Here is a 13629-nt window from a genome sequence, read left to right as displayed (position 1 = left end):
CTCTGTGCCTCGCTTTCCCCATCTGGACAATGTGGATTTTAGTTGTTTACCTACCTCCCAGGGGGAATGTGTAGCTTTATTCATTATTGTCTGTAACGAATCCAGATATCTATGAACGGATGAAACTGCAAAGATTCTTTATGCATATTTTTGACTTACAACCGGAGTCCTGTTTACAGAGGAACCTGCAGTCCCAATGTGAGTTGGAGTGGGGAGTGTTTTCAGGGAGCACACAGGCACAGGCTGGCTTGCTGCCTGGGAAATAAAGCGAAGCTCCCTTAGCTGGCTGGGGGCTCCTGGTTTTGCTCTATTTCGGAGTCTAGTCGGCTTGTGCATTGGGTGGCTGATGCCTTGCTAATTAGTAAGTAAACCCCTGCCGCTTTGGGCGGGGCAAGGACGGCTCTATGGGGCTGCTTTGAGTCCTGCTCGGGGGAGAGCGGGCATTGCTTTCTGCTGCTGGGGCAACCTTGCAGCCAGCTGCGTGGGGCAGGGCTCGCCTTCCCCGCTCACACTCTGCGGGATGGGCCGGATCAGCTGCCAGTTTCCAAAGCGCCAAGGGGCTGAAGCCGGTAACTGACCGCCCGGGGGGGTATTTGCCTGGGCTCCTGCACCCCAGAGCCCGCCTCCTGCTGGGGACAGCGGCTCTCAGTGCTCGAGTGTCTGCAGAGCGCCCTGCTGCCGCGTGGGGACTGGCTCTGATTTGCACAGCGGTGGGTTTTCCGCGGCTGGGGCTGGCAGACGCTCCCCCTGGCAGGAGCTTTGCATTGTGCGGGGCTGCTGCTTCTGGCTTGGACAGGTTACAAACCGCTGCCCCAAAACTGCAAACAAACATGGCAAGGACGAGCGCCCCTCCTCCCCCTGCTGGCATAACAGCGCTGGGCTGGCAACTGGTTGTTCGGTTCTCTGGCCAGGCTCATTCTGGGGCCCTCCAGCAGGTTGTGTTCTCCAGCTGGGTTTTTTTTTTTCAAATCAAATATTTTGAAATAAAACGTAATTTTGAATAAAAAAAATCCAGTGTCAGAATTTCCTCCCGATTGAACCAATCTGGTGAATTTAACACAAATTTGGAAACGTTCTGGTCGACCCAAATCTGTATTTTTGGGCCAAAAAAAAAAAAAGTGTCACTGAAAAATCTCACCCTGCTCTGTCTGAGAGCTTTCCGGGTGGTGTGGGGGCGCCTCCTTATTCCAATGCTGCATGCCTGAATCGGAAAGCCGTCGGTTTTCCTACACTCTATGATGATTTATTATTTGTATTGCAGTGATGTACCTAGGAGCTCCAATCATGGACCCATTGTGCTAGGTGCTGTACAGATGCGGGATAAAAAGATGGTCCCTGCACCCAATTGCTTACAGTCTAACCCTAGGTGTACACTACGGGGGGGGGGGGGGGGTTTGACCTAAGATATGCAACTTCAGCTATGTGAATAGCGTAACTGAAGTTGCGTATTTTAGGTCGACTTACCTGGCTGTGAGGACGGCGGCGAGTCAACTGCTGCCGTCGACTCCGCTTCCGCCTTTTGCCGCGGTGGATTTCCAGAGTTGACGGCAAAGCGATCAGGGATCGATTACATTGCGTCTTCACTAGACGCGATAAGTCGATCCCCAATAGATCGATTGCTACCTGCCGATCCGGCGGGTAGTGAAGACGTGCCCTAATACTGTATACAATGTTGTCACCCCCAACATTGAAATATCATGATTCAGGACTCTTGAAAAATCATGCGAGTTTTAAAAATAATGAGTTTAGGCTCTTTTTATGTACTGTGTTTTGAAAGTCTTTAGTGTTCACATTTTCCAGTTTTAATCCACAAACATGATGGCTAAAAACTTTGATTTTCCAATGAAAGCTGAGATTCTGAGCCATTCGTGCATTCTGGGGATGTAAAATATCATTTAAAAAGTTAACAGTTTAAACAATTAAAATTATATTGTTTAAATGGTTAGCCAATTAAAGGGAGAGGGGCTGGGGTTGCTCCGGCCGGCGCGGCTGGGGCTGGGGTTGGCCAGTCGGCGGGCCAGCCGGTGCAGGGCTGCTGGGGTCGGCGGGCCTAATACTTACCAGTTAATGTTTTACATCTTGAATACATTCCAAGGCCAAAAGGGACCATTATGATTATCTAGTCTGACTTCCTGCATAGCACAGGCCAGAGAACTTGCCCAAAATAATTCCTACAGTGGATCTTTTAGAAAAGCTATTGAATTCTCTTCCTATTGCATTCAGTGGGAATCCAGCCATTGACTTCAGACAGTGGGCCTAGGCCTTGTACTAGCATCATTTTTGGAAGGAGCTGTGTTTCGGTGTCCCTCTCTTACGGTGCTAATGTGTTCCCGTGGTATGCGGTAAGCAGGGTCTCTCCGATCCAGTTGGTTTCCACTGGCTTGTGAACTTTACTTAGTAGGCAGTCCTCTTGCCCAGGTTTCTGGTGTGGTGCCATCTTCTGTTTTGCCTGTGCTAAAGTTATATAGGCCTAAATTCTCAGGATAAAGTTAAGGGCCTAATTCTCAAAATGCTGAGCCACCACAGCTCCCTCTGGCTTCAGTAGGAGCTGCAGTGGTATTTTGTGGGCAGGAGCAATACCAAGAGAAGTGTTTCTATAGAGAAATAAGTTCTCTCCTTCCCCAAATAAATCTCCCAGTCCTCATGGAACATCAGGGTCCCTCTAATCTCCTGGCCTGAGAATACCCCATTGCACTTTCAGAGCACTAGTTGTCTTGATGAATCAGGCTTGAAGCCAGTCTTGTTCCCAGTTTCCATGACACCGATAGGGCACAGCAGCATTGACAGAACGTCTGTCTGTCTGTCTCCCTGTCATGTGATACCCCAGACTTCTCCCCTAGGGCACCCTGGTGTAACTGTCACGTCTCTTGCAGCGACGCTGGAAACATGAGGTACATCAGCACTCGAGGAGAAGCCAGGAGCGTTGACTTTGAAGGCGCCCTCTTTTCTGGCTATGCACCGGACGGTGGCCTTTTCATGCCCCAGGAAATCCCTACCCTGGACTATAACACCCTGCGAACATGGAGTGTCTTCTCCTATCCAGAGCTGGTGAAAGAGCTGAGTTCACTCTTCATCTCGTCTGAACTAATCCCACGGAAAGAGCTGAATGGTAAACGCAAACTAGACAGCAATCCAAGCAGCCTGCTGTAGGGTTCACGCTATTTGTATCAAAGCTCTTAGATGAGACTATTATTTTACCCCCTATTAACCCATCAGCCTAATAACCCTGATCCTCACTGGACCTATGAAGGCCCTTAGTGGCCAGAATCTCCATGGTTATTATAATGTTACCCTGTCCTTTACCTTCCCCAATTGTTTCATCCACTTGGTGTATCTTGTTGTTAAACTAGATTGTTGGAGATCTGCTCCTCTTCTGAAGGCTAGCAGAAGGTTCTCTTTAAACAAACACAGGGCCAAATTCTGTCTCTGTCTATAAATGTCATTCTCTTGAAGGGCTAATGCAGATTCCCAGGTTGCTGTAGGAAGGCAGATCTCTGCTGCAAGTGGGTGCAAATATAGTATGTATAATGTTGCAAAATCGGTGGTATTGGGCATCTTTATGCTGGCTGCAGCAGCCCCTGCCCACATGGCTATTCCATGTAGAAGATGCCTTCTAGGAGCGTATAAGATAAGACCTTTGGTGTATCAGAGGGCGTGCATGGAAAAGATAAGCAGGCTCTGTCACCTTTGTGGCTCCTATCATAGAAGACCTGTGGAACCCTATGTGGCTTTTGATTGGTGTAGACAGGATTAAGGAGGAAATTTCCTTTCTTGCTGTGTGTGTGGTTTTTCTTTGCCTTTGGGTAGCACCCTGTCAGAATTTGGTCCAGACTGTTTTAATTAACACATATTTGTAAACAGATGTAAAAGCATATGTGGCAAATTGATTCCTCCTTCTGCCAGGTGTTCCTGGTTCTATATTTTCCCCTGGCAAAATGGATCACAAAACAAGCATGTAACATGAAGCCAGGTGTAGGTTTTGGTAAAGACACCTTGTAACAAATCGGTGGCCTCGTGGTGCTTCAGAGCTGTCACTGTGGTGCACTCCATGGATGCTCAAATTTCTCTCCAACCGTGGGGAAAGAGTTTGGATTCTCCTGCTGTAAAAGCAGCATCTCCTTAGCTGTCAGCCATAAATGGCCTCTAACAGACAGTTGCGCAGTTCTGTTTATACAGTTAGATTTTAATATAGCACCTAACCAAAGTCTCGCTGGGTATGTCTACACTACCCACCAGATTGGTGGTAGCGATCGATCTATCGGGGATCGATTTATTGTGTGTAGTTTAGACTCGATAAATCGATTCCCGATTGCCCTCCCGTCGACTGCTGAACTCCAGCTTGGCGAGAGGCGGAAGCAAAGTTGATGGGTGAGCCACGGCAATCGACCCTGTGCTGCGAAGACGTGAGGTAAGTCGAACTAAGATACGTCAACTTCAGCTATGCTATTCTCGTAGCTGAAGTTGTGTATCCTAGGTCAATCCCCCCCGCACCAAGTGTAGACCAGGCCACTGTGTCCATTAGAGGGCAGTGGGGACCATCCACCTGAGCCTGTACATTGCAACATTGGTTGATTCTTGTTTTAATTGTAAAAATAGATCTGACTGGGTCAGACCCTCAACTGGTATAAATCAGCGTGGCTCTGTTAAAGTCAGTGGACCTGTTCAATTTACACTGAAGATCAGACTCTTAATTTGTAAGAGAATAATGTCTTGGGCTTCTGTCTATCCCTCACTTAGCTCTGCAGTACTGGAGGGTCTTTGGTTTTTCAGTAAAGATTCACAAGCTTGGCAAACCATGATCATGTAGGTGATGTGTTAGAGGTTTATTCCTGGTACCCATTCTAATAGTCTCTCCTTCAACTGCTTCCCTCCAGATCTGATTGACAACGCCTTCCGGAGGTTCAGACACAAAAATGTTGTGCATCTGGCCAGGCTGAAGAATGGGTTGAATGTTTTGGAGCTCTGGCATGGTGTAACTTATGCCTTTAAGGACTTGTCCTTGTCCTGCACAGGACAGTTTTTACAGTATTTCCTGAAGAAAAGGAAGAAGCACATCACTATTCTAGTTGGTAGGTTACAGCTAAACAGATGGATGCAAGCAATGTACTCGGAATTTACCCCGGTGCAGCGGCTACCCAAATGGTGCAAAGGTCATTATGTGGGTCCACAGCACTGGGCTATATACTATATATACACACACCCCTCCTATTAGTGCTTATGAGTGAAACTGGATTGATAACCCTGGAGGTTTACATCCTAGTTATCTTCAGAACAGGGTGGTCAGTATGCCTCACTTGACCTAGAGGGCATCTTTACTGGTTCAGCCTCCCATTCATTCCTTGGTGTCTCTGCTGATAGTGGTTTGTGATGCAGACACTTGCCTATTGGGAAGTGCTCATTTTCCAGTATTAAATGCCGTACACCCGGCACTAACCAAAAATAATCCAGACTGATAAGTGCACCCTTCTGTGTGAAAACAAATGTGGCTGCTCTTTCGGTCTTTAATTAACTCTTAATTAGTAGATATAATTATTTTGTCCTTGATTATTTTCATGTGAAACAGGAACTTCGGGAGACACCGGTAGCTCGGCAATTGAAAGTGTGCGAGGGGAAAACAACATGGATATCTTTGTTCTATTACCCAAAGATCTCTGCAGCCAGATCCAAGAACTGCAGATGACGACGGTGATCGAAGAGAACGTCCACGTGTTTACTGGTTTGCATTTTGTTGGATGATCTACTTCATACTATTGCTGGGTTGATGTTAATGTCAATCCCAATGTGAACTGGCCATTAATTCTAGAAAGCCTCGTGGGAATTGTGTGACAAACTGCTCCCGCTGTGGGCCATGTTGGGCCATCAATCAGCATGGCTTGTATGCAGTATTGTTGTAGCCATGTGAGTCCCAGGATATTAGAGAGATAAGGTGGGTGAGTTAATACCTTTTATTGGACCAACTTCAGCTGGTGCGAGAGAAAAGCTTTCGCGTTTACACAGAGCTTTTCTTCAGGTCTGAATAGGTTCCCAGACCTAAAGAAGATCAAACCCACGTCCACCTCCAGGAATCTTCCGGGGCTGCTGCCTTCAAGTTCAGCTCTGAAAGCAGCACAGAAGTGAGGGTGGCAATTCCACAGCCCCCCTACAATAGCTTTGTGACCCTCCACACACCCCCTTTTGAGTCAGGACCCCCAAGGTTACAACACCATGAAATTACAGATATAAACATCTGAAAACATGAAATTGACCAATTTTCATATCCTATGGTTGTGAAATTGACCAGAATGGACCATTAATTTTGTAGGGCCCTACCATGACTCCCTTTGGCCAGGCAGCGCTCTGAGTTACTGAAAAGAATTGGGAGCCATAAGACACTGGTTCAAGTCCTGACTCTGCCGCTGGTTCATTTTATGACTTTGGAATAACCTATAGATGGGCCCAAACCAAAATCCCAGATCCAAACACCCTTAAAAGTTGGGAATTCTGAGTAATTCAGAATTGGAACCCACACCTGGATCCAAATATTTCTGTTGGACCTCTATATGTGTGCTAACTCCACCTCCACAAATTCAATTCGATGGCTAGAATAACCTATCAGTCTTGAATCCTGTTCGGTAGGTGAAAACAACTATTTTATGCCTAATTCACTAATTTCAGCAACACTTCAGTTAATACTCCTGATTGTTCCTTTTTCTTTTTCACAGCTCATGGAAATTCTGATAAAATTGACGAGCTGATCAAAGAATTGTTCGCTGATGCAGATCTCTCTAGAAAACATAATCTGATGAGCTTGAACTCAATCAACTGGTCTAGGATTATGGTGCAGATCGCTCACTACTTCCATGCTTACTTTCAATGCACTCCATCCATGGACATGACTCCACTGCCAACTGTGGAAATCGTTGTGCCAACAGGGGGTGGAGGAAATATCACAGGTTAGGTGTGGGGGAAAGACATTCTTTGGGTCTTAAAACCAAAAAGTGGCTTGCGATGAGGGAGGTTGTATTTTTTTTTTTTCTGAACCACTTAAATCATGATTAGTAATATTTAAGTACCAATAGCATTGTTGGTGTCATACAAGACACAGAACAGTGCTATGGTGCCATATGTAGAAAATATGGGGATGACCATGTTAGAAAGACACATGAACAGAATGAGTTGGATACTGAAGAGAGAAAATACTGAGGATCTGATTATTCTAAATTAGACATGAATTCATAGAATCATAGACTCCTAGGACTTGAAGGGACATTGAGATGTCATCTAGTCCAGTCCCCTGCACTCATGGCAGGACTAGGTATTATCTAGACCATTCCTGACAGGTGTTTGTCTAACCTGCTCTTAAAAATCTCCAGTGATGGAGATTCCACAGCCTCCCTAGGCAATTTATTCCAGTGCTTAACCACCCTGACAGTTAGGAAGTTTTTCCTAATGTCCCACCTAAACCACAATTGCTGCAATTTAAGCCCATTGCTTCTTGTCCTATCTTCAGAGGTTAAACAAATCCCCCCCCCCCTCCTCCTTGTAACAACCTTTCATGTACTTGAAAACTTATCATGTCCCCTCTCAGTCTTCTCTTTTTCAGACTAAACAAACCCAATTTTTTCAATCTTCCCTCATGTTTTCTAGACCTTTAATCATTTTTGTTGCTCTTCTCTGGATTTTCTCCAATTTGACCACATCTTTCCTGAAATGTTGCACCCAGAACTGGACACAATACTCCAGTTGTGGCCTAATCAGTGTGGAGTAGAGTGGAAGAATTACTTCTTGTGTCTTACTTATAGCACTCCTGCTAATATATCCCAGAACGATGTTTGCTTTTTTTGCAACAGTGTTACACTGTTGACTCATATTTAGCTTATGGTCCGCTATGACCCCTAGATCCCTTTCTGCAGTACTCCTTCCTAGGCAGTCATTTCCCATTTTATATGTGTGCAACTGATTTTTCCTTCCTAAGTGGAATACTTTGCATTTGTCCTTATTGAATTTCATCCTATTTACTTCAGACCATTTCTCCAGTTTGTCCAGTACAATTAATCTGGCCTGTGTGTAGCTTTGACTCATTATACATCCATTTGCACTGAACTTTATCCTGTTTTTGGGAGGTGGGGGGCAGGGACAATCATGGTAACAGCTCTCTCCTAACTGTACAATTCTGGCGTTTTTAACTTTAGGGGAATCATATCTATTGGAAAAGCAATACAAGGGGTGATGTAAAAAGTTGCATTCATGATATTTCAGGGGCATCTATCTAAAGCTGCATTAGCATGTTGGCAAGAGTTCAAAGGTCACATCCCATTTGAATGAAAAGTATCTTCCAGAGCCCCCTTTCTTCACTACATCTCTTAATATGATGGTGGGGTCCACAGAGATTCCAGGACCAACCATGCAGTGGTCTCTCTTGCTGTGAGGTTGCTCAAATGGAGCATTGCATACTGGGAGCTGTAGTTTCTTTGAGCTATACCTGTATATTAAAGATAGAACTGCATTATGGAACATAAGTTTTGGCCTCTCCTGATAAATTTGCACAAATGGAGGAGCAATGATTTCATTGGTAAATCTGCTTTATGAGTGTTTCATCATGGGGCTGAAGCCCACGTTTTTGAATTTTTCTTTCCTAGCTGGATATATTGCACAGAAAATGGGACTTCCAATCCAACTCGTCGCTGTGGTAAATAATAACGACATTATGCACAGGGCAATTCAGCATGGAGATTTCTCATTCTCTGGGAGCGTTAAGCCAACTTTAGCTTCTGCAATGGATATTCAGGTATGTGTCTGGTAAAGAAGGAAAGATCATATATACTATATTGACTGATACAGCTACTAAAATTATTTTGCTGTCCATATTCTGTTCTACATCGGCTCTTACACCACACTTGTCACTGCAGAGTCTGAGTGCCTTCCAGTAGTGCTTGAAGTGATGTGACGAACATGTCACGTGTGGTTCATTCGCCCTCTGATTGTCTCCCTAGTGGGAGAATTGTGTGTGCAGTGTGGTGTTTTGGTAGGGATTTTTTTGTTTTGTTTACGTGTTGCTGTGTGTTTATAGTACCAACGGCAGGCTGAAGAAGTGTCCCTGGCATTTGGAGAAGGTGGGGAGGTTTGTGATGGTCCGTAGTTCCAGATCGGTAATTCCACAGTCTCCGACTGCCTTTGAGACAGCTCTATCTCCTGTATAGATGAGCTTTTCCCCTAAATAAAAAAAAAAAAAAAAATTTAATGGAGATATCCCATCTCCTAGAGCTGGAAGGGACCTTGAAAGGTCATTGAGTCCAGCTCGCTGCCTTCCCTAGCAGGACCAAGTACTGATTTTGCCCCAGATCCCTAAGTGGCCCCCTCAAGGACTGAACTCACAACCCTGGGTTTAGCAGGCCAATGCTCAAACCACTGAGCTATCCCTCCCCCATTCCCCTGATGTAGAAAGTTCCATTGTACCTGAGAAGTATAGTTGTCAACCATGTTCTTCATCCTGATGTGCAATTAAAAAATCCTGGGTCTCTGCCAAGATGTCAGTATTTCTGCTAATTTTCTTCCTGACCTCTAGCCAGGTCACTATATAATCCCCCTGTTCTGGGGTAACAATGTCCCTCCAGACAAGCTGTTAGTATGTCATCTCAGGCAGTCTTCTCTTCCAATTGCAGGTCTTGTGGCACTTTGACAGTGGCTGGTAGGGCAGCCCCAGGCCCCCAGCTCACCCACTCCTTAGTTCCAGCCCAGGGACCCTGTGACTAGCAACCTAGATCTGTTCAATCTAGGACTCTGTTGCTGTTTCCCAGGGCTCCTACTCCACCTCCCTATCTCCTTACCTATCTCTGGTTTATCTCCGGAGGTTCCTGTGCTCTCTATAGCTAATTTACCCTTATGCGGCTCTTGCTGGAACCCCCAGTCTAGGGCAGGACCCCAGGCTTACTCTCCACCTGGATCTCGTCCTTTCTTTTTCCAGCCCTATTTATTTTGACACAACTATACAAGGCCTGATCCTGCAGGGAGCTGAGTATCTCCAACTCCCATTGAGCACACAAGAGGTGCTCAGCCGTGCGGTACAGTAGTATCTACCGCACTAAGTATCCAACTAGAGAGCACCGGTGCTCCAGATTCTGAATTTGATCCTCTCTGGATGGAGGCTCATGTGTGGAGTGTGTGTTTTTATAGGAACCTTACAATATGGAGAGAATCTTGTGGCTGCTTTCGGACTGTGATGGCAGCTTGATTAAAACTCTGATGGAACAGTTTTACATGTCGAAAAACCTTACACTCCCAGAAGAATTGCACAGAAAGGTCAGTCCCTTCATGTGTGTTTAGTAAATACTTTTCCATCACATTTTTTTTTAAATCAACTGTTTTCAGACTAAATATTAATATTGCAAGTGTTTTGAAGGGATCATGCCATGTCATCTCAGATCTAAAATGTAGATATCTGTAGGTAGGGTGGCGGAAGACAGGCGTTTACAAAACCTGTGTGCATAGGTATGTTGTCAAATAATCCTTTCTTTAAACATTACAATTATTTTGTTGGTATTTAAACATTCGCCTGCAGCCCTAGAAACCCCAGTCCAGTAGCATGTGCATTATTTGTACTTAGGACCAAAACGCTCCTTGACAATGTAATTTCACTGTCCAACACTCTGAGCCAGCAAAGCTTTTAATCAAGTGCGTAACTTTAAATTGTGAGTGGTTGTATGGATTTCTGTGGGTCTACATGCATGCTTAACCTTTTAAGCAAGAGCTTTGGTGAATCAGGCATCAGGCTGAAAGGGAGAAAAATCAAAGGTGAAAAGTAAACTAATGGTTTCAGTGTGTGTTGTCTCCATGGGAAAGAAACACTATCAAAGTCCTTGTTAAATCATAAAACATATATATTATTGCACCCATCACATACAGTAGGGTTTGGGATTGATATCCTCAGATACCGGCATCAGTTGCATTGTGTCTGCCAACAAAGTGCATTTATTAACTGACGTAGCTGGGTGTGCAAAACCCTGCATAGGCTGGACTGACTCTGATGATGGTATAAATGTGTCTGACAGAAGTACCCGTCTCTCTTGTATTCAAGATCCTAACAAATAAGAAGGTCTTACATACAAGTGGTAACATCACAGAATGAACTTTTAATACATTTTTAAAAATGATTTGACATTAAATGTAAATTCTATTGTGGTTTTTGTGTATAATTGTTGGGGGTCTTGTTTCTGTTTTTTTTCCATCTCCCTGGTTCTCCAGCTTTCTGAAGTGCTGAGCTCATGTTCAGCATCTGATGAAGACATTGTTCAAGCAATGAGACGCTGTTGGGAAGATAATCGCTACCTGTTATGTCCCCACTCAGCTGTGGCTGTTCACTACCATTATAAGCAGTTGGACTGCCATCTCAGCAAGTAAGAAGCTACTAATGGAAGGCCAGATTCCTTTCAGGAAGTGGCTAACACCACGGGTGATCTTATGAGAGAGCTTCTTGGGTGGAGGGCATCCGTAAAGGGCCCTAATTTTTAGTAGGAGACTTTGGCATTCTGCTTTTGCTCAAGTCTTTCCAATTCTTTGAGGAGGCTGTTTGACACTGATGATGCACATGTAGTTGGCAGTAGGATAATTTTGGTTATAATTGTTCAGTGAGAGGCAGTATTTAAAGAGAGGTGTAACACACATGTTTGAGGCTGGAGCTTGGCTAACTGGCGTGGCTGGGATTATGGGCCAGAGTCAGCTGTTGCTTTCACTCAGGCTGGTATCCCACCCACTTTGTAGTGAGGATGCGGGCTAAACCACTCGAGTGCTGATAGTCCTCACTGCTTCCCCACAGTCCCTTCCACCCCGCGTGCCCAGAAGAAGGGACAAGTTCTCCCACTGTTCACTGAAAGAGAATCATGGAGCCGCTCGATTTACCTCAGCACAAGGAACCTTGGGAGTTTTAGCTACACACATGTAAGAAGGCAGCACCCATGAGGACAACTACACTATAAAGCCAGGGCCGAATTACTGTATCCTCACGGGTGCTGCTCGCTCGTTTGTATGTTGCTAAAACTCAGGCTAGGCTAACCTCATTGGCTGCATGACATCCTCATTGGCTGGCCTGCCTCTGAACCGCATCCAGGAAACAGCTGTACACGCTTGTGCTCGATACTGTTTATTTCCTTGCCCTTGTGTCCTGCCCTGACACCAAGTGGTGGGACTTATTGCCACCTGAAGAGGTGAGGAACCCCAGCACCTCCACTGTATTCCCACAGCCCTCCACGGATAGAAGCTGCTAGCTCCTTCATGGAGCCATGAGAATGGGCGTGTACTTGGTGTGGTTCATGAACTCCCCTGACCCCTGTTCCTTCTGCAGAAAGAGGGAGATCCTGGCTCACATCAGCATGGGTGCATCAGGTTGTAGCCTCTCTTCCAACTCCTTCATAATCTCTTACTGAGGTTGTGGCTGCACTTTTTCCTGCCCCTCTTGAGCCAGTCAGACCCCATTTGTGCCCCACAGAGTTGCAGGACCTTCTTGTCAACTTCATCCTGGCACTGGCCAGGTCGACCATCCATCACACTGGGAGGAGGAAGCTGGACAAGGGGCACTCTGCGACCCGGGGGCCTATTTCTGTTCCCGTCTCAGATCAGACCTCTGGGCGGTGTCCATTGACTTCTAAGACACCTTTGAGGAGCCATTGGCACTGTCTGGAGTTCTCTGCTCAGTGTCCCCCTCTGGCTTCCTCGTTATTAATCTTTGACCCCACTCCTGTCTTCTCTTTAATTTTCCCCAGAAATCACTAGTAGCCTAGGCTTGGTGGTTCTGCCCCTTTAGCTGAGGGGGCGGGCCTTTTATTTGGGTGCGTCTACACCCAACTGACTCCAGAACTACTAACAGTACACAACATCCTATGTCTCTCTCTCTCTCTCTCTCTCTCTTTTGCAGCAGACCCAGGTGCTGCTTAGCACCCGCCTCGGCAGCAAAGTTCCCGGATGCCGTGCTCAGAGCAAAGCTCATTCCTGAGGTTCCACCTGAGATCCAAGCTTTAAACTCGATGGAGACCAGGTCCACAACACTGAGGAGAGAAGACGACTGGGCAAAAACCCTAAGAGACAGAATAGAAGCTATTGCCAAGCGCAGACACACATAGGTGGAGTTCATCTGATCCTCAGTAGTGCCATACCTGGACAGTTCCATATAAAAGACAAGGCTGACTTAATGATGCTTAAGCTTTCTGATAATTTCCCTTCCTAGGAAAGTCCTAAAGAACTCAATAGAGGATTATAATGTCGCCACGTAGCATGTAACCAAAGCGATAGAATTCTGTAACAGGAATATAATTCTCAATTGAATTCTATAGAATGGTTTTAAAAAATGTATAGAAAGGCTCTGCCTGTCAAATTCTATAGGGTTTTTAGAGTCACTTTGATAGAATCCCATTTAAAGTCTCTGGACCCATATAGCTTTTATCCCTATTAACCCTTATGGAAAAGTTCTTTCAAATTTCTCTTCAAAGTGCCTTACAAACAGGAATCATTATCTGACTAAGGCTTTACACAATTCCAATCCCATATCTTTCCTTCCCTAGTAAAAAAAAAAATCTGTAGAGGAATAATTGCTGTAATGATTTTTTCCTGAGCAATTATGTTGTAATTTGGATAAGCAACAAAAATGAACTGTTGTCCAAA

At 45.3% G+C, this 13629-nt stretch overlaps 1 protein-coding gene across 1 annotated transcript; it reads left to right on the top strand.

Annotated features, from left to right (window-relative positions):
- The first annotated feature begins 247 nt into the window (after positions 1–247).
- Positions 248–13194, top strand: THNSL2 (threonine synthase like 2). The gene is made up of 9 exons (XM_054030204.1): positions 248–361; positions 2874–3109; positions 4875–5069; positions 5564–5716; positions 6702–6932; positions 8619–8767; positions 10153–10278; positions 11221–11372; positions 12887–13194. Exons 2-9 carry the CDS (start codon positions 2887–2889, stop codon positions 13089–13091), a joined length of 1434 nt encoding a protein of 477 aa, XP_053886179.1. The 5' UTR covers positions 248–361; positions 2874–2886; the 3' UTR covers positions 13092–13194.
- Positions 13195–13629: the final 435 nt, after the last annotated feature.

This window comes from Malaclemys terrapin, chromosome 5 (genome assembly GCF_027887155.1).
Source record: "Malaclemys terrapin pileata isolate rMalTer1 chromosome 5, rMalTer1.hap1, whole genome shotgun sequence".
In the NCBI taxonomy this organism is placed as follows: Eukaryota; Metazoa; Chordata; order Testudines; family Emydidae; genus Malaclemys; species Malaclemys terrapin.
The sequence above is the reverse complement of the archived record's forward strand: the minus strand, read 5'-3'. Positions and strand labels throughout refer to the sequence as shown.